General features: G+C 43.0%; 1 protein-coding gene across 1 annotated transcript; it reads left to right on the top strand.

Moving 5' to 3' along the window:
- Positions 1–425: 425 nt before the first annotated feature.
- nucb1 (nucleobindin 1) lies at positions 426–16,949 on the top strand. Its single transcript, XM_060902249.1, has 14 exons — positions 426–593; positions 791–886; positions 6,106–6,220; positions 6,621–6,728; positions 7,681–7,813; positions 7,914–8,017; positions 8,625–8,810; positions 9,070–9,160; positions 9,921–9,979; positions 10,295–10,387; positions 12,857–12,946; positions 13,311–13,481; positions 13,802–13,916; positions 15,469–16,949. Exons 3-14 carry the CDS (start codon positions 6,110–6,112, stop codon positions 15,555–15,557), a joined length of 1,350 nt encoding a protein of 449 aa, XP_060758232.1. The 5' UTR covers positions 426–593; positions 791–886; positions 6,106–6,109; the 3' UTR covers positions 15,558–16,949.
- The last annotated feature ends 4,903 nt before the right edge of the window (positions 16,950–21,852 follow it).

Genomic DNA, 21,852 nt, shown 5'->3' with positions numbered 1-21,852 from the left:
TTGAACCACTGCACAGCCGTCACAGCAAGCCGTGAGCCAATCAGAGCCCGCCGTCTCATCCGGGCATTCCAGCTGTACGACGTTACCGAGCTACCTGGAGAATTTTCAGAATTTAAATACATTTTATTGAAATAAAATTACAAAAATAAAATGTAAGAATTTAATCTGTTTCTGAGACAAACCAAAGCCGGTCCAGATGATATTCTTGATGTTATCAAATATAAAATAATTTATTTTGGCAATGATTAGCGACATGCTAATGCTTGATATGCTAGATTTTAATGTAGAATTCGGATTATTCGAGAAAAAAAACTTTAAATACAATCCTCTACAAAATATATGGATTGTCTGTGTTATCTAGAGGTCATTTTCAAAGCGTAACTCGCTATAAATGGGTTAAAATCTGATTACAAGAATGAAACTGCGCGAATTAGCTGAGATGCGGCGCGTATTGATGACGTAATAATTCCGGGCCCGTTATTTTCAAGAAACGCGACGACGGAAGTCAAATTAAGTGAAGCATCACAGAGGGGGTTGTTTATTTATTTCTGGAGGACAAGAAGACGTCAAAATGTGTTAAAAACAATCTGATGGTAAGTCAGAAAACAAATGAAAGGTGTCGAAGTTAACGTTAGACCGCGGTGGTGCTGTTATTTTTTGGTTAATTTGGGAAAATGGAGAAGGTTCCAGATGCTGATGATGTCTGGGCCTGATTTAAATATTCATAAACACGTGTTTAGGGTTTGTTTTAAATATCCTGGTTTATTTTCATTTTTGTCCTGACTGACAGGTTTGAATGAAGAAATCCTGAGGAGGAAACAATACAAATCAGAAGAGCTGGGAAGTGAATTGAGCTGATATTTGATCAGGTTCACCTGCTGTTCAGGTGAGTTCAGGGGGAGGGGCTGAAGGTTCAAGTCCATGACATGATCTCAGTTTGACAATGTATTCAGATCTCATCTCATCTCATTATCTCTAGCCGCTTTATCCTGTTCTACAGGGTCGCAGGCGAGCTGGAGCCTATCCCAGCTGACTACGGGCGAAAGGCGGGGTACACCCTGGACAAGTCGCCAGGTCATCACAGGGCTGACACATAGACACAGACAACCATTCACACTCACATTCACACCTACGCTCAATTTAGAGTCACCAGTTAACCTAACCTGCATGTCTTTGGACTGTGGGGGAAACCGGAGCACCCGGAGGAAACCCACGCGGACACGGGGAGAACATGCAAACTCCGCACAGAAAGGCCCTCGCCGGCCACGGGGCTCGAACCCGGACCTTCTTGCTGTGAGGCGACAGCGCTAACCACCACCCTTGTATTCGGATCATGATTCGCATTTCTCGGTAGGAACTGAACATTCTGTGATCTGTTTTTATCAAGAGGCTTATTGTAGATCATTCTTTCGTGATGTATTTTCTTTTGGAAAGACATTTTCACAACAGTAATTTATCCTTCCATCCATATATCTGTGAAGATACTCAGTCATCCACGTACATAGTAATCTGTGGTTGGTTGAAGAGAGCAACTGGACTTGCTTGAAGATTCTTGAAGACGTTTCGTCTCTCATCCTAAAGGCTTCCTCAGTTCTGTCTGACTAATAGGGAGTATCCAGTATTTATCCTCTCATGGATCATCATAGAATCCGAATCAGAATGCTGATGGCTGCATTGTAGGTGGCTGATAAAAGATGTCTTAGACACCCACCTCTGTTCAGTGATGGCACTTTGGGATGAGATCCCTTCGACTGGTGCGGGAGTATGAGAGGACTTCCAGAAAACTGGCAGACATCTTAGCCAGAGAGGATCGTTCATTTTTGTCAACCTGGAACGACCATCACTGAACAGAGGTGGGTGTCTAAGACATCTTTTATCAGCCGCCTACAATGCAGCCATCAGCATTCGGATTCGGATTCTATGATGATCCATGAGAGGATAAGAATCTCAGGGCTGTGAAAAATCCACGGATCCGCGGAATTCCGCGAATTTGGCCGCCAAAAATATCATTTTAGTAAATCATCTAATTTTGCAATAAAAATGGGGGGTAGGTTTCTTTTGCGACAATGACAGACCGGTTTACGGCATATGCGCCATGCTTACAAACCACGGCGCGAATCTTGTGCTCTTTAAACACGCTTTCGATATCAACGGTTTTGAAAAGGAGAATTTCGCGGTATGTCCGTGTCACGGAGGGACATCGTTCAGAAGGAGGACGGTGAGACCGACGATGTCAAAAACATTTGACAAGGAAAACGGCATCAAAAATCCATGGAATTGGCGATGACTGGAGTTTAAAGTCGGTAGTGAATGAGCACATACGGAAGATAAATGAACCGGGGAAAGCTAACTGCATCTTGTGCCATCAGGATGTGAAGTACGGTTCTGGTGGAAGAATGCGTTTGGTTGACCATGCTAAAGGAAAAAAACATGCGGAATTGGTGAAACTGAAGCTGTCGAACTATAGATTACCAGGTAGACCATCTTGTTCACATTTATATATTCAATTTATAATAATAATAATAAACAGTTCAAATTAAATGGCATGGTTGAGAAAATATTTGCTTTCAGGAGATGCTTCAAATCTATCAATATACACAAAATCTGTTCAGCTTCTGGGGCCCTGCGGGCCCCCGGCTCCTGGGGGGCTGCTCCCTCCAGACCCCCTGCTAAAATTGTTTCCTCAGATTTTGTCATTTCTATTTCACAGCCCTGTAATCTTCAAGCAAGTCCAGTTGCTCTCTTCTACCAACCACAGATCCCTCCATCCATAATTAACCATAATTTAGTTTTATTGATATAGCAATTTTTTTAAACAGTAGACATTGTCATAGAGCTGTTTTTCCAAAAATTCAGACTTTAATTTAGATCTCTGAATAAACCAAAAGTGTGAATCAAGAGGAAAAACCCCCTGCACACTTACACGATCAGGGTATTTTTATAAGACTTTTTTTTTTTTTTTTTTAATCCTAAAATGTTTTTTTTATTTTTCTCTTGAATGTTGGTGGTTGGGGCGGCACGGTGGTGTAGTGGTTAGCGCTGTCGCCTCACAGCAAGAAGGTCCGGGTTCGAGCCCCGTGGCCGGCGAGGGCCTTTCTGTGCGGAGTTTGCATGTTCTCCCCGTGTCCGCGTGGGTTTCCTCCGGGTGCTCCGGTTTCCCCCACAGTCCAAAGACATGCAGGTTAGGTTAACTGGTGACTCTAAATTGAGCGTAGGTGTGAATGTGAGTGTGAATGGTTGTCTGTGTCTATGTGTCAGCCCTGTGATGACCTGGGGCCTCATGTACAAAGCTTGCGTACGCACAAAAAAGCTACGTACGTCACTTTCTGCGCAAACATTTGTATGTACAAAGATTGACTTGACGTGGAAAAGTGCGGTACTGTACGCAAACCTCATGGCTGGCGTACGCACGTTTCTGGTGCATCTTGGTACTTGGCGACACTTAGAGGCAGAGCAACGCAACTACATTTAGGCCTACTCGGTCAAGAGTCATGACATGGCGATAAGAGGCATCCAAAAATGCATCGGAACATCAGGATGCGTGAATTGAAATGTGTGTCAGTCATACGACATTGTCGAGACACATAATGCGAGACTGTTGGGTAAATGCCAACAGATCCATCAACCATCCCTTCCATATTGTAATTACGGGAAATGAGAAACCCCAGCAATATCATTTCGATATTATTCCCATTGACTATTGGTTAATTAATTAAATTAAAGAATGCACATGCAGGATCATGCATTGCAGCTAGCTTAATAGATCTTCCTCGCGCATTTGCCGCGAGGTGTCAGACTGAAATATTATTAGTTGATGTTGCGTGGGGTAGCCTTATCACATAATTACCAAGATCAATATATGAAATGATTTCCAAGTGCGTACAAATCAGACACAACCGCGGTGTGTGGCGTGTTACACAATGTGGCGCAGCGGCACGGCGTGCCAATAATGGAGCGAGACCTGGCGGAGGACCCAGACCCTGGGCCTCACAACGAGGTGCCGCAGCGACATGGCATACAAACCCGGCAGCGCTTAATAGCCACAATCTGAAAAGGTAAGGACAGACGGGACACCATTCATTTTTTAAGATATTCTTTTAATGTGTTATTCAGTTCCTTCAATTCCTCGCGGATTCCCTCGAGGTTGTCGTTAATCGCCTCTATCCCCTTTAAAATTTCCCCCTGCGACTCAGGGACCGCGCGAGTCAGCACCCAGCCTGTGGACCCGGCAACAGGAGCAGGCGGTGGAGAAGGGGGGCAGGTGACAGTGACGCTGGATCCGCTCGGCTGGGGGTCCTCTTCCTGCTCGGGTGGGATGGACTGGGGGCCTCCTGTTGTTCCCTGGCACCCTGCTAGAATACATTTGTCATTAAAATCCTATTGTGGAAAATATGTGCACGTTTTATTTCTGGTTACATGTGGCTAGGAATATTGGGCCTACTAAGAGAGGAAGACATTTCCTCAAATACAGAGTGTCCCCGAAAAACTGTACACATTAGAGCACTAAAGGTGTTTTTTTTGTTTTCAAAACCCATGTAACTCAAATAGACAGTCATTGTGGCGCAGGCACTGCGGACGATGCGAATCATACCGTTATCTTGGTATAGGCTACATTCACATTCAGTGGCATACAATCAGTGACCGCTGCATGTCTCATAGCAGACACTTTGAACATCACTTTAATCGGAGGTGACAGAACAATTAAGTGATGTATGTGAATTCTATTACACTGTGCTAAAGGCAGGGATTAACGCGAATTAATGTTAATAATAAATGTTAAATGTTAATTTGATTAACACGAGATTTGTAACATTTAATTAACATTAACGCGTTAGTAAAAGTTGCCATGTCTTTTACCTAACGCGGGCCTTACTGCAGGTCTATTTATACTAATTAACATATTCAGTGTGGAATAATTGAGGGAGAAGACGGGGCGGGGAACGGGGCTCGTGCATGTGCGCCGAATTCCACGTTGATTGGGATGTACAACAGGAGAGTGCGTGGAAACCTTCGTGCGCACTGATTGATACATCCGGATTTTTTTGGTTGTACGCAAATTTCCCGATTTTGACGTGCGCACATATTTAGTGGGAAATCCACGCAGGTCTTTGTACACGAGGCCCCTGGCGACTTGTCCAGGGTGAACCCCGCCTCTTGCCCGTAGTCAGCTGGGATAGGCTCCAGCTCGCCTGCGACCCTGTAGAACAGGATAAAGCGGCTACAGATAATGAGATGAGAAGGTGGAACAAGATCTGACATCCAGGGAGTTTTATTTTATCTTGGTTTCATAGTTACTTTTACATCACACAAACCTTCAGTTTTCAACAGGGGTGTGTAGACTTTTTTTTCCTATACACTGTACATATCTAGACAGACAGACAGATGTACACGGCCCGCCATGATTATTGTCCCCCCTTGTGAAGATTCAGTAAAAACGGTTAGAAAAAAAAATCCACCTTTTGGTGAAGTTGCCTCATCTCATACCTTTACTTGAAATACATTTATTCTGAGGAAGAACAAATCCCTCACCAAGAACTAATTTTCAACAAAAAACACATGAAGCAACTTCACCAGAAGGTGGATTTTTTTTTTCCAAACTCTTTTTTTTTTTTTTTTTTAAACTAACCTTTACAATGGGTGTCAATAATTGTGGAAGGCACTGCGTTCTCTTATGAAAATGAAATGTATATTTATAATTTATTCACCTCAGAAATGGTGGACATGACATTCCAGGGCTCTGAACTGACCAGAAGCACTGCCTGAAGTCAAGTCAAGTCAACTTTGTCAAATATGCTCAACATACAGCACAGATGAAATATCAGTCCTCTCTGACCCACGGTGCAAACAGGCAATAAATAAATAAAAATAGAATAATTTAAATAAACAGTATAAACACTCTAGATAAGAACTAGACATAGACTAAACGTGTGTGTGTGTGTGTGTGTGTATGTGCACACAAATTGGTGCAAATAAACAGTCAGGGGCACTTGAGGTATTGCAGGTAAACATGAAATAAGCAGTATAAACAATAAACTAATGGCTGTTAAGGTGAGGTAAGTGAAGATAAGTGAATGAAGTTGTTGTTGTTGTTGTTGTTGTTTACAGGAGTATGGTGGGTGGGTGTGTCTGGCTGCTGCTCCTGTCTGTCTCTCTCAGGGTGTCGTCTCTGCCAATAGAGCGCAATCCTCCGACACAGGACGAGAAAGCAGAGGAAAACCTGGTACGAATGTTTTAGGAATCAATCTGCAGTCAGTTTAGGAAAGTTGTGAGTTTCACTAAAACCCTAGAAAAGTTTTTTTTTTTTTTTTTCCTCCCGCTTGTTTGAGTGTGAAACATTTTCCGGTGCGGTTTATATAAATCTCTGCTTCCTGTTACTGTATTGTGATGTTTCTTTTCTAATTGAACTTCATGTGCAATTCTGCTGCATGACTGTGTGTAATTTTTTGAATATGGATGTCGGTGTATTTCCAGCTGGCACTCGACCACGCCCCGCTCTCTCCGTTATACAGACGCTCCCTCTTTAGGTTCCTGTGCAGCTCTCAGAGAGAATATAATACAGTCAAAACAATAATGAATAATTATAAAGGAGTGTTTGTATTGACTGTGTGTGTGTGTTGTAGGACACAGGGCTGTATTATGATCGTTACCTGCGTGAGGTGATCGAGGTTCTGGAGACGGATCCTCACTTCAGAGAGAAACTGCAGAACGCAAACACTGAGGATATTAAAGTAACTCTCTCTCACTCACTCACACACACATACATTGTCTTTGTCTCTCTCTCTCTTGCTCCCTCTCTTTCTCTTGCCCTCCTGTCTGTCTCTCTCTCTCCCCCCCCTTTCTGTCTGTTTCTCTCTTCCCTATCTGTCTTTGTCTGTCTTTTTTCCTCTCTCTCTCTCTCTCTCTCTCCTCCTTTTCTGTCTGTCTCGCTCTCTCTCTTCCCCCCCTCTCTTTCCCCCCTTTCTGTCTGTCTCTTTCTCTCTCCCCCCTTCTGTCTGTCTCTCCCTCTCCCCCCTCTCTCTTTCCCCCCCTTTCTGTCTCTTTAAATATCCTCCTCCATTTTCCTAGCTGTGTCTGTTGTTCTTCCTCATCCTCTCTCAATCGCATTTCCCTGATCAGACCATAGCTGATGTTCCTGTTCATCCTGATGGTGACGCTGTATTTCAGCATTTTTTTTTTTATTGTATCTTTTTTTGGCCTGTTTCTTGCTGAACCAGTAAGCTCCGCCTCCTTTGATTTTGAGCTCATTTGCATAATTTGAAACCAACTTTGGACCGGTCCGAACGTTTCTGACGGATCTTCAAAAAACGATGTCTGAATAACAAACGCTCAGCACAGCGAACCTCAGTAATTACATCTGACGTTGTGAGGTTTGTGAACAACATGGCCGCCACGTGTTGCGTTACATTACAGTAACGGCAGAAACGCACGAGTGGGCGGAGTTAACTATGAACAACTGCATCTCAGGAACCGTCTGTGTGATTTGGCGGATGTTTGTAATTGAATGTTTAATGATGACTGGGTTCGAAAAGGAAAATAAAACGGCTTCCATCAGGCATTTAGCAGATAATTAGGGGAATTGTGTTCATGTTTTCAGACTTTTTAATGAAGAGCTGGTTACTACACTGTGTGTGTGTGTGTGTTATATTAATTATATAATGTGTGTGTGCTGTTTCACGACAGAACGGACGCCTCAGTAAGGAGCTGGATCTGGTGGGTCATCATGTCCGAACTCGGCTGGACGAGCTGAAGAGACAGGAAGTGTCCCGCCTCAGGATGCTGCTCAAGGCCAAACTGGACAGCACCAACATACAGCGTAGGAGCTGTGTGTGTGTGTGTGTGTGTGTGTGTGTGTTAAACAGTTCGTGTTATTAATATTTTGTTTCAACATGACGGTGTGTTTGTTCCTCTCCCAGGTGTTCAGATGGATCACGTGTCCTTACTGAAGCAGTTCGAGCATCTGGACCCTCACAACCAGAACACATTCGAGGCCAGAGACCTGGAGCTGCTCATTGCTACGGTGAGCTCCATCAGTCCAGCCTCCAGATTAGTGTAGTGCGCTAAACATGCAGGCAGCAGTTCAAGAACAGGCTTCGTGGACGTGTTTTCAGGAACTCGGGGTGTCCCAACCATCATCGGTTTAAAAAGCAAACTGATGTAAATAATTTCACAGGCTCACGAGGTGATCTGTAAGCAAGTCATGGTTAGAAAACTGAACAGTTTGTGGCCAGAAACACACCGACGAACCATCTTTATGCTCACAAGCTAAGGAGCTAGCGCTCTGCTAGTATAAAGCAAGACCCGCCTTCCAGAGGCGGGGCATTTATGGTGCTCGAGAAAATTTAGTAAAGATCTGTTTTAAAAGATAGATTGTTAAGAAAGAGGCTTAAAATGCGACACTCTGGCATCCCTTACAGAAAAATCACATAAGGTCCCTCCTTTTCTCAAAGAACTTGTTCACATGATTAGCCTTATAGTTTCATTCTCAGATTAGATTAGATTAGATTAGATTAGATTAGATTAGATTAGATTAGATCGACAAGCTGATACTACTCTTAGTGGAATCTGTGTGTGTGTGTGTGTGTGTGTGTGTGTGTGTGTGTGTGTGTGTGTGCGATGCAATGCAGGCCACTAAAGACCTGGAGAATTATGATGCAGAGCGTCATGAGGAGTTCAAGCGTTACGAGATGCTGAAGGAACATGAGAGGAGGGAGTACCTGAAGAGTCTGGACCAGGAGAAGAGGGAGAGGGAGGAGAAGAGGATGGAGGAGATGAAGGAGAAACACCGCCAGCATCCCAAAGTCAACGCTCCGGTCAGTCCGAGAGAGTTGTGTGTCACCAAGACAACAGAACACATACGAGGTTTTGTGGCATCATTAGGAATAGTGGTTCTGTAACCTGGATACCACTGAATATGGATGGGGGTGGGGTTGTGAGGAGGAGGGGTGTGGGTGAGCTGGATGGCCCACCTCTGGGACGGTAGCAAAGATGATGGTGTATAAAGCTAGCGAGTCATCACTTTCGCTTGAGTGTTGTGATTTTCCCCACCGATTGGCCGTGTTTCCTCTGTAGGGGAGTGTGGACCAGCTGAGAGAGGTGTGGGAGGAGACAGATGGGCTGGACCCGCAAGAGTTCAACCCCAAGACCTTCTTCAAACTCCACGGTAAGTGAGCATCGCTCACTGTAAGATCGGGTGTGCAAACTTTTGCATCATAATGAAGAAGCTGTACGTTAAACTGGAACAGAATGAAACGTTAGCACTTGGGCTAAGCTTTTCGCTGGTGTGACTCTCGAGGGGGCGTGTCTTAAATACGTATTTTTCCTCCTGGTATCAAACGATACAATGCCATACTATCCACTGTATCATGATTTCCCTGTTATTAACGTAAATCTAGACAAAAATTAACCGCTTTTATACCACAGCGGGGGCGGCACGGTGGTGTAGTGGTTAGCGCTGTCGCCTCACAGCAAGAAGGTCCTGGGTTCGAGCCCCGGGGTCGGCGAGGGCCTTTCTGTGCGGAGTTTGCATGTTCTCCCCGTGTCCGCGTGGGTTTCCTCCGGGTGCTCCGGTTTCCCCCACAGTCCAAAGACATGCAGGTTAGGTTAACTGGTGACTCTAAATTGAGCGTAGGTGTGAATGTGAGTGTGAATGGTTGTCTGTGTCTATGTGTCAGCCCTGTGATGACCTGGCGACTTGTCCAGGGTGTACCCCGCCTTTCGCCCGTAGTCAGCTGGGATAGGCTCCAGCTTGCCTGCGACCCTGTAGAAGGATAAAGCGGCTAGAGATAATGAATGAATGAATGAATATACCACAGCGCTGTCGGATTCTGATTGGTCACATGGTGTTGATTCATTTTATTTAATGTGGAAGGAGTCTCCAGTGCGAGCGCTTTGTAACAAAGGGTTCTTCTTTTTTCCTTCAGACACTAACGGAGACGGTGTGCTGGACGAGCAGGAGCTGGAAGCGCTCTTCACAAAGGAGGTAAAGAAAAGTTTGAGTGCCGGATTAGTCTGCATCACTGCAGCTCGCCATGATGATGAGCGTGCACATCATTACATCACATTAAAGAGATTTCTGTATTTGTTTGTAGTAGTAGTAGAGTGTGCACGGAGAGCCCTAAATGCTACCTTGGCTAATGTGAGCCTTTTTATGCGAGGATATGGAAATATTTTTAATCAGTTTATTACTTTGGTCTTTCAGTCTCGAGAGTAAATAAATGTTTATGGTTTTTATGATGATGAATTTATGTTCTGTTTCCTTTTTCTGCTTCTGTGTGGGCCCCCCCCCCGACGCCAGCTGGAGAAGGTGTACGACCCGAAGAACGAGGAGGACGACATGATGGAGATGGAGGAGGAGAGGCTGCGGATGAGGGAACACGTTATGAAAAATGTCAGACAGCTCTCTTTCACTCTCCCTTTCTCCTTTTTTTCCCTCTTTTCTTTACTCAGCTGTAGGAGTGTGTGTTGTGACCAAAAGATCATTTTATAACGTTACTAAATCTCAGTACTGTTATATTTCACCACATGGCCCTGTTCTCTCTGCTCTTCTCAAGAGGATTCATTTATCTGCTACTGCACAACATCTGTCTGTCTCTCTGTTTATTTATACAGTTGTGTCTGCCTGTCTCTATTTATACATCTCTCTCTCTCTCTCTCTCTCTCTCTCTCTCTCTCTCTCTCTCTCTCTGTGTTTTATACATTTATCTGTCTGTGCCTTTTCATAACTTTTCATATTTGTCTCTCTCACTTTTTATACACTTGTCTGTCTACCCCCCTGTCTACTTGCTTGCTTGTCTGTCTGTCTATACAATTATCAGGGATGAGAGTTTTCCGCTTTTCAGCGGATTTCCGCTTTTTCTGAGCGAAAATCAATATTATGCCAAATCCGTTGAGATGTTTTTTTCATTGAGGGGGGTTGGGGTATGTTCCTTCGTGATACTCAAGCGTATGACGATGTTACATGTTTACATTTTCGCCATCTTTAGTCTCGCTAAGTCTCGCGGTAGAATACGTGTTATCTACAATGTAATTGGCCAAAACATCGCTGGCGAGAGCATGATAGCCAATCATAACAGTTCTTACAAGAGTGTGGGAGAGAACAAAAGCCAATCATAACAGTTCTTACAAAAGTACCCGCATCTGTTCTATTTTATCGAAACTTGCACATGTTCATCGTCGCTGCGCTTCAAAAATACGTTTCTCTTTCGTATCGGCTTTTTTACTCAAAATGCCGAATACAATTGACAAGCGAGACGAAGCGAAGGTGCGTGAAATCGATGCTGGTATAAAAAACAGAGAGAGGACTGACAAGCTCTTGTCTTTGGCCAAAAGGCTGAAGAAGTCGTCGAAATGATTAAATGAAAATGAGAAGTGACTGTGAACTATAAATAATTGTATAAAGTGTACATAGACATTATCCCATAAACTTAGCATTCGTTTGATTTAAGACATTGAACATGTATATGATGGTCAGTAAATCTGAGTTAATGCTGACAGTTTTGAAAACTTAAATATTTCAAAAGACTTTGAAATCATATGCAAGCAGGGCTTTGAACCAGAATTTTTTTCCTATTGGTTCGTTCCGAACAGAAACGGAATTTTAACGTTTCCGGTTTTGGGTTCCACCATTAAATAGACGTTCCCGAACCGGTTAGAACAAAAAATTTCGTTCCCGGAACGGTTAATTACGTTCCCTGTCAGCTGTTTAACAAATGGCTATAAAATTATGTCTCTGTCTCATCCAGCTTAAGCCAAATGTAGGCTAATTCTATTACAACCTTCATTAAATAAGACAAGAAATAATTCAAAACAATTATTATTTCAAATGTTGGCGATTTGGATTCTCAGTATGTCTTCCCATCTACACAAACAGAAAAAGTGCCAAAAATGAAAGAGAATTCATTTAGTGTGTTACCAAAGGCTAGTCAGGCCCTATGCATTGATGGGCTAACAGAGGTTAACGTCATTTAATGTTCGCGAGCCTCTCATTAACGTGGACAAATATATTGATATCGTGTTTGAAATTGACATTTTTGAATAACGATAGACTGCAATATTTACCTCTTATTTAAGATGTGGAGACGTGATAGTAGTCCACCCTCCCGCTCTCTCCATTCAGTCAGCGAATGTCACACAGGAAGTGAACCCCAGCGGGTCATAGAAACTTGCGCAGGAGAAGAATGGCTTTTTTATTTGTAGGCTACGGAAACTTTGAGGAACGAAATAAAAACCGGTATTAACCGGTTACCATTATTTTTAATAAGCATTTCTGTTCCAGAACATAAAAAATAATAAAGTTTCTGGTTTCGTTTCTGTTCCATGTGAAATAGAAAAAGTTCCCGGTTTTCGTTTTCGTTCCTTGAACCGGTTCAAAGCCCTGTATGCAACTAATGAGGACATAGGGTGACTGACCTTTTCTCCCTAAGAAATTTTATTTAATATATGAACATTTTGATAATTAATAAAACTTGCGTTTAATGTGAATTTAGTTTGTCATTTTTGTTGATCATAAATTATAACCATACCCTTGAATGTAGAATGTGATTTTATTTTGAATTCAAACAATGCTCCTATTGATTTGAAACATATTTTCATGTAAATATATAAAAAAGACAACAGATATTTTATCTAGTACAGCTCAGATTGCAGGACAGGTGGTTTGTAAGGCCTTATTTTTTCAAAATTTTCCTGGGGGGGGTATCCCTCCCAGACCCCCAGCTTCGGGCGCCATCTTGTTTTCTGCTTTTTTGGTGACCGCCCACTCTCATCCCTGAATTATTTAACTGCTAATTTTTTGGGTTATTTATTTATTTATTTATTTATGTGTATAGTATTTTATTTCCCCCCCCACACACTACAGGTGGACCTGAATCACGACCGCCTGGTCAGCCTGGACGAGTTCCTCAAATCCACGGAGAAGAAAGAGTTCAACAGCCCGAAGGAGTGGGAGGTACGAGACCAACCTTAACCAGGTTATTGAGTCCTGAGTACAGGTACAGACTACAGCCATGATCACATGTGGCCACACCCCCTGTGATAAGCACTTATGATCAAGGACATAAGGATCAGTGTGCATTAAAATGAGGTGTGTGTGGTACATGTGGAAGTTTAGTGTGCTGACATGGTAATGACACGCCCATCTCGGTGGTTTATACTGTTTCGGTTACTACAGACGTCCTTACTGGGAAAAAATTCTCTTGAACAGTTCTTTACGCTGTTAATATATCATTATTGGCACGAAGTGTGCTAATACAAACACCTCACACATGATTTGCATGAATTTTTTTTTTTTATATATATTTTTTTAAATATAGACACTGGATGATAAGCCAGTGTACACGGAGGAGGAGCTTCAGCGCTTTGAGGCGGAGCTTTTGGATAAACAGGTTGAGCTGAGCAGAAGGGCGGAGACTCTGAGACAAGAACAGGAGCTTCTGAACGAGAGAGGCAAAGCACTGGAGGCACAGAAGAGAGAGTACCAACAGGTGAGGGTGTGTCAGTGTGTGCTTGTGGTTGCCATGGTAATTGCATAAACATCAGGGTTGAGTTGTTTCCGTTTGCTTTTGTAATGTATGATTTGTTAGAATAGATGTCATGCATGATCAACAGCACATGATTGGCTAACTTGCTGACCAATGAGAACGAGTCAAGAGAAATGGTTTGCTTTGGTTGCCATAGTGACAAGTAATTCCTTTAGTCTTTTTTACTGCTGGTTCATGATTGAACCCTTCCCTGGTCACATGACCAGAACACAAGTGTGTTGCCGTCACTCGGGTCGTGACTGATGATGCTTTGTGTGTAAAAGGCGGTGATGGAGATGGCGCAGAGACAGAAGGCCCAGCAGGCGGCGCACCAGCCGCCTCCATCAGGCCCGAACGGGGAACTGCAGTTCCAGCCGGACGCTCACAACCTGGATCAAGGTGAGAGGAACTGAGGGCTCACTCTTAATCTGACACCTAATGCCCTACATAGGGGACTCAAGCTACTGGCTCTATAAGGCGGCACATGAGCCATGTTGGAGTCCACACGTGTCTCACAAACTGCACTAAAGCAAACAAACAACACTTTCCTTCCTCTAGGTGGTGCTGTAAGCAACATAGCATTTGCATTAGACTAATTTGTCGAAAGCATGCCGTTAACACAGAAAACGTGATGGTGAATTGTGGGAGTGGTCACGTAAACTTTATCAAGTCAATGACAGTTTTCGCATAAAATATTGTTAAGTGAAGGAGCCGTGGCCTTTGTCCTAGTGAAGGAGACGGGTCAGGACCAGTAAAGGGGGTGTGGTCTATTTAGGTCCGGCACAGTGAAACAAGTGTGTCTGCTCCACATCAGACCTTGTGAAGGAGGTGTGGCCTGTGCATGTCAATCACAATGGAGGCAGTATGGTCACTGCCTCAGGCCAAGTGACGTTGTAGCCTGTTTTCTTCAGTTCCAGTGAAGAAGGCGTGGCCTGTGTCCTAGTGAAGGAGACAGGTCAGGACTAGTTAAGGAGGTGTGGCCTGTGTGTGTCAGTTTTTGTGCAGGAGGCGTGGCCTCACAGGGTTATAATAATAATAATAATAATAATGTTAAATTTATATAGCGCCTTTCAAAAAACCCAAGGACGCTTTACAATTATAAACAAGGAAAGAAAAAATAAATTAAAAAAATATAATAAATTAATAAATAATAAAAAGTCCACCAAGTAGGGGTCAGGATGTAATTCCCGTGGTGTAGCAGCCACAGTCCCACCAAAAGGCGCACAAAAACAAGTCCCACATCTCCAGCACCACCGCCGTGACGCCGTCAGCAACATCGCTCGAACACCACGCCATGGATCCACACAGCGAGCACAGAAGCTCCGCCACGCAGAGCGCTGGTGTGTCCCAAACCGCCTGCACAGCCACCGCGACACCACCGAGCAACATCGCTCGGAACATCACGCCAAGCGTTAAAGCGCAGAGCGCTGGACAACCACGATGTAAAATGAGCAACGAGCTCACTGCAGTCCACAGCTGAGAGTGCAGGCATCGCCCACGGCGAACCAAGGCCTGGAGGGAACCGACGCCCAAAACTGGGTCTGGAGCTACACCACAACCGGCGGACAAAACACTGAAACAAACATCAAACTACACAAACACAGAAAAAAAATAGAAAAAGAAATAAAATAAAAAAGCTCTGGTGAGAAGCGGCAGCCAGAACACGCACGACGTACTCTCACCCGGAAACGGAAACGAAAAAAGCATAACTTTAAAAGGTTAACTTTAGAAACATTAGTGAGGTCCTGAATGAGTGTAAAATTGAAAAGCTTTAATGTTGCATGAACAGGATAATTTACCCCCAAAATGTAACCACTGCACACTAATTTTAGCACAAATATCCATCACTGGTGAATAAAACATAAAACTATCACACACGTTGAGCACGTTTCCTCACCATGTTACTCATCCACTAGTTAATAGTGTGTGTGTGTGTGTGTGTGTTTTGCAGTTGGAAAAGTGCCTGTTGATCAGAACGGAGAAGTCCAGAACGGTCCGCCTGCTGAGCCACCACAGAACCTTCCTCAACACACACCATAACAACTCGCCTCATGTAACGCATACGTCAGACTCCTCGTATTCTTCTGAATGGACTGCCTCAATACACACACTGCTGCTAAACACACTCCTCATCCTAATCTCTAATTACAGCCAACTTTTGATATACAGTTTGGGTTTTAATCTCATTTGATTTAAAGGAAAACTCCTCCCTGAACCATTTGCATATTAATCTGCATAATTAACACGTCCTCCAACATTCATTTTGTAATGAAGTTCTAATGGCTTTCTATGTTACACATAATACCGTCCGACTTCCTGCTGATAGCGGTGCATTGGGATTTAGCCTTTTCTTCATCTCTAACTAAAGAGAGCGATGCGGCAGCGCTTTAGTGCTTCGGTCTGTTCCGCTCGTTGTACAGCTGCATCGCAAAACCTGATCGTTTTCGTCATTGATTTTGATTTACTTCAGTAGTATCTGCGAAAATACACCACCAACCAAGAAATTGCTAAAACGTCAAAAAAAAAATTTGAATACAAAAGTATTAAACGTGTTTCAGGGTGGAGTTTAACTTGAATAGTGTGTGTGTGTTTAGATTTTTCCGCAGCCTCTTCTCACAAAGCTGAAATTTGGTTTCCTTTGGTTTAAAGAAATGGTGAAAATTTTGGTAAACTTTTCAATGCAGTTGATTGGCTGAGGTGTGTGTATTGTTTCATTTTGCATTGAAGCTACAAGATTAATGTTGCTAACAGGTTAACAGGAGTCTTCATTTTGTTCTTTAGTGATGTCACATTGAAGCATTGTTCATGGCGGTGGCCGTCTTGGACATTCATAATCAATCATACTTTATGCTGTGGTCGACTTTCCCTGGAAGTGGGAATTAAGTCATTTTCCGAAAAACAAAATGGATGCCGTGTTTGGAATCGCAATGATCTCGTCAGTGACGTGATGAGTTGCGCGAAACAGCGAACTGTACGGTTCGTGTTAGAGATTTAACAAGCTGTGGGTGGCCATGTTGTTTTGACGTCACAAGTTGCAAACTTTTTTTTTTTTTTTTGAATGCAGGGTTATTTCTTGGTGCAGTTTGGTTTGTCTCCGCCCCTAAATTGGTAGGCCACACCTAAAGGTGGATGTGGAGGATGAGTAAATTTCCACCATCAACTTGAACCGTGCTGTTTTACAAACTGATTAACTGAAAGAAAGAGGATTAAGAGGCGTAACGACATTTAGGCTTTCGTACGTTCTTTATGGATTTTACGTGACCCAGACTTCTGTTTCAACCTGATGCACATTTTTGCTTTAATACTTCTGGAACGTTCACTTATTTGATTTGTAAACACTCACGCCAGCGTGCGCACCGTGAGCAGACTGAATGTGATTGTTGTGGATTCTGTTTATTATTTTAATTGTAATAAAGCTGTTGTCAGATTCTACACTGAGTTGTTTGTGATGTCATTTTAATTAGCGATAGCCATGTTCCAGCTTTAAATTCTTTCCCCTATCTTCTCAGACCTGTTCATCCTGAAACCCTGCCCACCTGTCACTCAAACACCCCCACCAAATAATTTTCCCCTGCTGAATATAAACCTATGTAGATTTCACAAGGAGCTCATTTTACCGGACATACTTAATATATTAAATTATTGAGAAATACAAAATATAAATTCGCAGCCCAGATCAATTTTCAGTACAATAGTTGCTTAATTTTGTCACCTTAGTACCCCATGTTTACGGAGAACATTACAAGCAATATCGTATATGTGCGTGGTGGAAATTGATCCTGCTGTGGAAACTAAAACGATGATACTTTAGCATGAGGTTTGAAGAACCCTTGTAGGTCCAGGCAATCCATCTCCTCCCACAACTCTCTCAGCTGTCCTGGAGACCATGTTTTTTACATAACCTCTGTATAGAGGATGTGCAGTCACGTGACCCGTCCATGTTTACTCCGCCATATTGGACGGCTTCAGGATTGTTTACCTTGCGCGAGTGTAATGGATCCAGGGAGTAATCCCCAAGAAAATTCGGGAAAATACCCCATCTACATCACGCGATTACTTGTCTAAGTTTGTTCAGCATCTTGAAGGTGACGTGAGGCAGCGTTACGTGGAAAAGTGTTCCAGGTTGGGGATTGCAGATCCGTACAACTTGCCGCAATCCTTGCTCAGGGAAATTCGGAGCTGCGGTGCCGGCAATTTGCCCGATCTGGCCTACCACGACATTTACAATTTTCTCGTTAATCGTGAATCGTGTTACACTGGCAAAGCCCTCAAAGCTTACAAGAGCCTGGAAGCTTATAAATATTTTGTTGTGGGATGGGTATCCCAACTATACCTCTGGAAGGTTCCGAAGAAGAATGTCTACCTGATAACCTCACGGGTAAGTGGCATTAAGATGTTTATCATAAAGAGACTATGCAGGACGTTTTATCGCTTATTTAGTAATTTTAATACAGAATTTACTCTGATGAAATTATTCAGACACTCCAACGCCCCCCTAAAGAAAAAAATCGGATCTGCGCGTTTCAGCCGTGAAACAGCATCCGCCGTTTGCATCCCTGTTTAAACTCGTAGGTTAACTGACTTTAACCGGCTAATGAGGCTCGGTGGTCGGTCAAGTTTTTTTTTTGTTTTCGCCATCCCTACTATGGATTGGCCTTTCAAAGGCATATATGAGCCAAAAAGATAAAACATTGTCATAGGCTAGGCCAGGGTAGTAGGGCTAGGCATAGCCATTTTAAACGTTAGAGACTGTCTAGTTTCTAAGTATGCAGTTATCATTCAATCCGAAAATCAACTTAACAGATGTACTAGGAGTATTGAATTAGAAGATTACACCTACCTGATATAAAGTGTTTACTACAAATTCGGCTGGTAGAACTGGGGTACCAGTTTTCTCTTTGCACAGCGGACACCCATTTTGCACGTCTCTCCTCGTCTGCGGGGAATCTATAAAATGACAGGCCCTCCTTTTGGCCCTGTCTATTGGTACAACCAAATGCTGAACAAGATATAACCATTCTCGAAAGATCTACTATCACACACTTGATAATTAGAACAGGTCCGTCTAAGTTCTATGCGTGACCTTGCCATCCAAAATGGCGGATAAACAAATATCACGTAACCTCGTGACGTCACGTACAAATCCTCAATTGCGGCATGCCTTGCCAGATGGTAGTAGGTACCGTTTTTATGAAGGTCTTTGGTATGACCCGACCACGAGTAGAACTTGTGATCTCCCGAGTGAGAGGCGAACACGCTAACCACTAGGCCAACTTGTAGTCTCCGTATCATGTAGTGACATGTTTCTGAGCTGAAAGAAGGCTATCCTCGTAATATCTACATGAGCTTCAAATGAAAGACTGGAGTCAGTGATCACCATGAGGTCTTTTATTGCTGCACATGAAGAAAAAGCAAGGCCATCTAGAGTTACTGTGTAATCAGAAAACCTACTTCTAGCAGCATGTGGTCCCAGTACAAGTACTTCTATCTTGTCAGAATTAAGTAGAAGGAAGCATCCAGTGTCTAATGTCCTTTACACAATGCTCAATTGTATTAAGCTGGTGTGTCTCATCTGGCTTTGCTGAAACATACAATGGTGTGTCATCAGCATAACAGTGGAAGCTAATACCATGCTGACAAATAACATTACCTAGAGGTAGCATAGATAAAGGGACAAAAAAAAAAAAAAGTGGGCCTAAGACAGAACCTTATGGAACACCAGATTTTACCTTAGTACATTTTCTTACCATAGAAAAGTCACCAAACTGATAATGATCTGTTAAATAAGACCTGAGCCAAAAGAGGGTTGTTCCCTTAACTCCAATGACATTTTCTAGTCTATCAAAAGAATATGATCAGTAGTGCCAAAGGCTGCACTAACATCAAGCAAGGAAACAGCCCTGATCAGAGGCCAGCAGTCAGTCATTTACTACTTTAACCAGTGCTGTCTCTGTGCGATGATGAGGTCTAAATCCTGACTGATACATTTCATGGATGTTATCCCAATGTAGATATGATCATAACTGCTGTGCCATAGCTTATTCTAGGATGTCTAGGGTCCTATTTTGATATTGGCCTATAGCTGGACAGCTGACTGGGGTTGAGGTCAGGGTTTTTTTTTTTTTAAATCAGGGGGCTGATAACTGCTAGGTCAAAGCAGGGTTTTCCCCAGAAAAATATATCAGAGTGGTGCTACTGATGTGGAGCCCAGCCCGCAAGGGCCGGCTGATAGGGGGGTCCGGGGTCATGTTCCCCTGGAAAATTTTGAAATTGGAGACTTCAAATGGTAAGCAAGAGTCCTTACTAGAACTAGAAAATATGACCACATCACGCCTGTCTTATCCACACTGCATCGGCTCCCAATTAAAATTCGTACTGATTATAAAATACTATTATTGACCTTTAAAGCACTGAATGGTCTCGCACCACAGTACCTGAGTGAACTTCTGCTCCTCTATGACCCGCCACGCCGACTTAGATCAAAAGGTGCAGGCTATCTGCTGGTACCTCGTATAGTGAAGGCTACATCAGGGGGCGGAGCCTTTTCTTACAAAGCCTCACAGTTGTGGAACAGCCTTCCAAGTAGTGTTCGGGAATCAGACACAGTCTCAGCGTTTAAGTCTAGGCTGAAAACATATCTGTTTAGTCAAGCCTTGTGTTAATGGTGTTTATGAGGTAAAGGTGTAGATCTGGAGGATCCTCAGACAGAGTGTTTTGGTAAACTGGGATGTATGGATGCTGTCAGTCCCCACTTGCTTGCTCACTCGAGTTTATTGTCGGTGTAGTGGCTGCTGCTTTATGTCCCGGGGCCCCTCATGCCTGTGTTACCTTCTGGCTCTCCCCTTTTAGTTATGAGGTCATAGTTAGTTTTGCCGGAGTCCCTGCTTGTACTCAGTGCAATATGTATACTGTTCCTACTTATTCAGGTGACATTGGGCATACCTAACAACCTGTGCTTTCTCTCTCTTCCCCCCCCATCTGTCCCTCTGAGTTATATGTCAATCCTGAGATCGAGATGCTGAACCTCTTCTGCTCCTCGGACCTGCCTAATCCATCCTGGTGCCCTGTGTCTGGTTGGAGTCTCATCACATCGCTCCTGTGGAGGACAGCCCCATGAGGACAGTTGAAAGTCACACTTGGAAGACGCTCTGGACTCTTACAGTAATGCTTTTATGGCTGAGGACTACAGTTGACTTGCTAACTTTAGGACTGCAGTTGTTATGAACAGTTTTGCACTCAAGTTTCCATCAATGAAGAGTTTATAACATCAACAAAACTGACTTCATGTTAAAACTGTTAATGCTATAGTCATGTTGTTGCCTAAATGAGGATGGGTTCCCTTTTGAGTCTGGTTCCTCTCAAGGTTTCTTCCTCATGTCGGCTGAGGGAGTTTTTCCTTGCCACTGTTGCCATCATTGGGGATAGATTAGGGATAAAATTAGCTCATGTTTTAAGTCTTTCAAATTCTCTAAAGCTACTTTGCTGCAATGTTTACTGTTAAAAGCACGATACAAATAAACTTGACATTCTGGTGGCATCTAGGGCTGATTTAGGCACAATTCAACATTATTAAATTTGCTTTTTTTTTTTTTTTTACACCTTGTCAAATATGCAAGGGGCAAATTTTAAAGGGCAAAATTAGATTTGAAATGAAAACACTGGAAACAGTCAGTTCAGAGAAGTAATTAATTTAATTGCACAAAAAAAAATGCATGATATTGAACAATATAGGGAACTGAGGTCAAATCACACAACAGTGTCATCTAGTGAGCAGTGCCTAGCACACGGTTTTATGTATGGTTGAGAATAGCAGTCAGTGCATGCAGCAAAACTTTATTTTCACTTCTAGGTTGAGTCCCAGGATAGTCTAGACCTATATATTACAATCGCTCCCAATTTCTATAGTTATTACTCATTTTCAGAGGAGACTAGGAGAGCTTTAGGTGAAGAAAATACTCTGCATTGTTCAATTTATGGTACTGATTTTTTTGTGTGTGTGCAAGTGACTGCATGGCACTGACATTGTACAGCATGGTAGAGCACCACATGGCCGTGCTTCGGGTAAAACCCTGCTCAAAGGATTTAGGTACATCGCCAGTGCTAAGGGAAAATTCATGGTTTTTTTTGTTTTAGAAGAGGTTTGATTGCTCTTGGTATCTATTTGAAGAGTTATCTAGTACACAAGTTGAAGACTTTGATATGGAAATTATTGAAGTTCATTTGATTTCTCTAAGGGGAGTAAAACATTCTGATTGCTGATCTCAGTTATATTGTTATCTAAAGGTTTACTATTAAATTGTCTAGCTTTAATTAAATACTTTCAATTTTGCCTTTG

This window comes from Neoarius graeffei, chromosome 20 (assembly GCF_027579695.1).
Source record: "Neoarius graeffei isolate fNeoGra1 chromosome 20, fNeoGra1.pri, whole genome shotgun sequence".
In the NCBI taxonomy this organism is placed as follows: Eukaryota; Metazoa; Chordata; class Actinopteri; order Siluriformes; family Ariidae; genus Neoarius; species Neoarius graeffei.
This window is presented reverse-complemented; position numbering and strand designations above follow the sequence as displayed.

Coding starts and splice junctions, on each gene's coding strand:
- nucb1 (XM_060902249.1), top strand. CDS start 6,110: ATGGTGGGTGGGTGTGTCTGGCTGCTGCTCCTGTCTGTCTCTCTCAGG. Junction 6,729..7,680: donor CAAACACTGAGGATATTAAA/GTAACTCTCTCT, acceptor GTTTCACGACAG/AACGGACGCCTCAGTAAGGA. Junction 8,018..8,624: donor TGGAGCTGCTCATTGCTACG/GTGAGCTCCATC, acceptor GATGCAATGCAG/GCCACTAAAGACCTGGAGAA.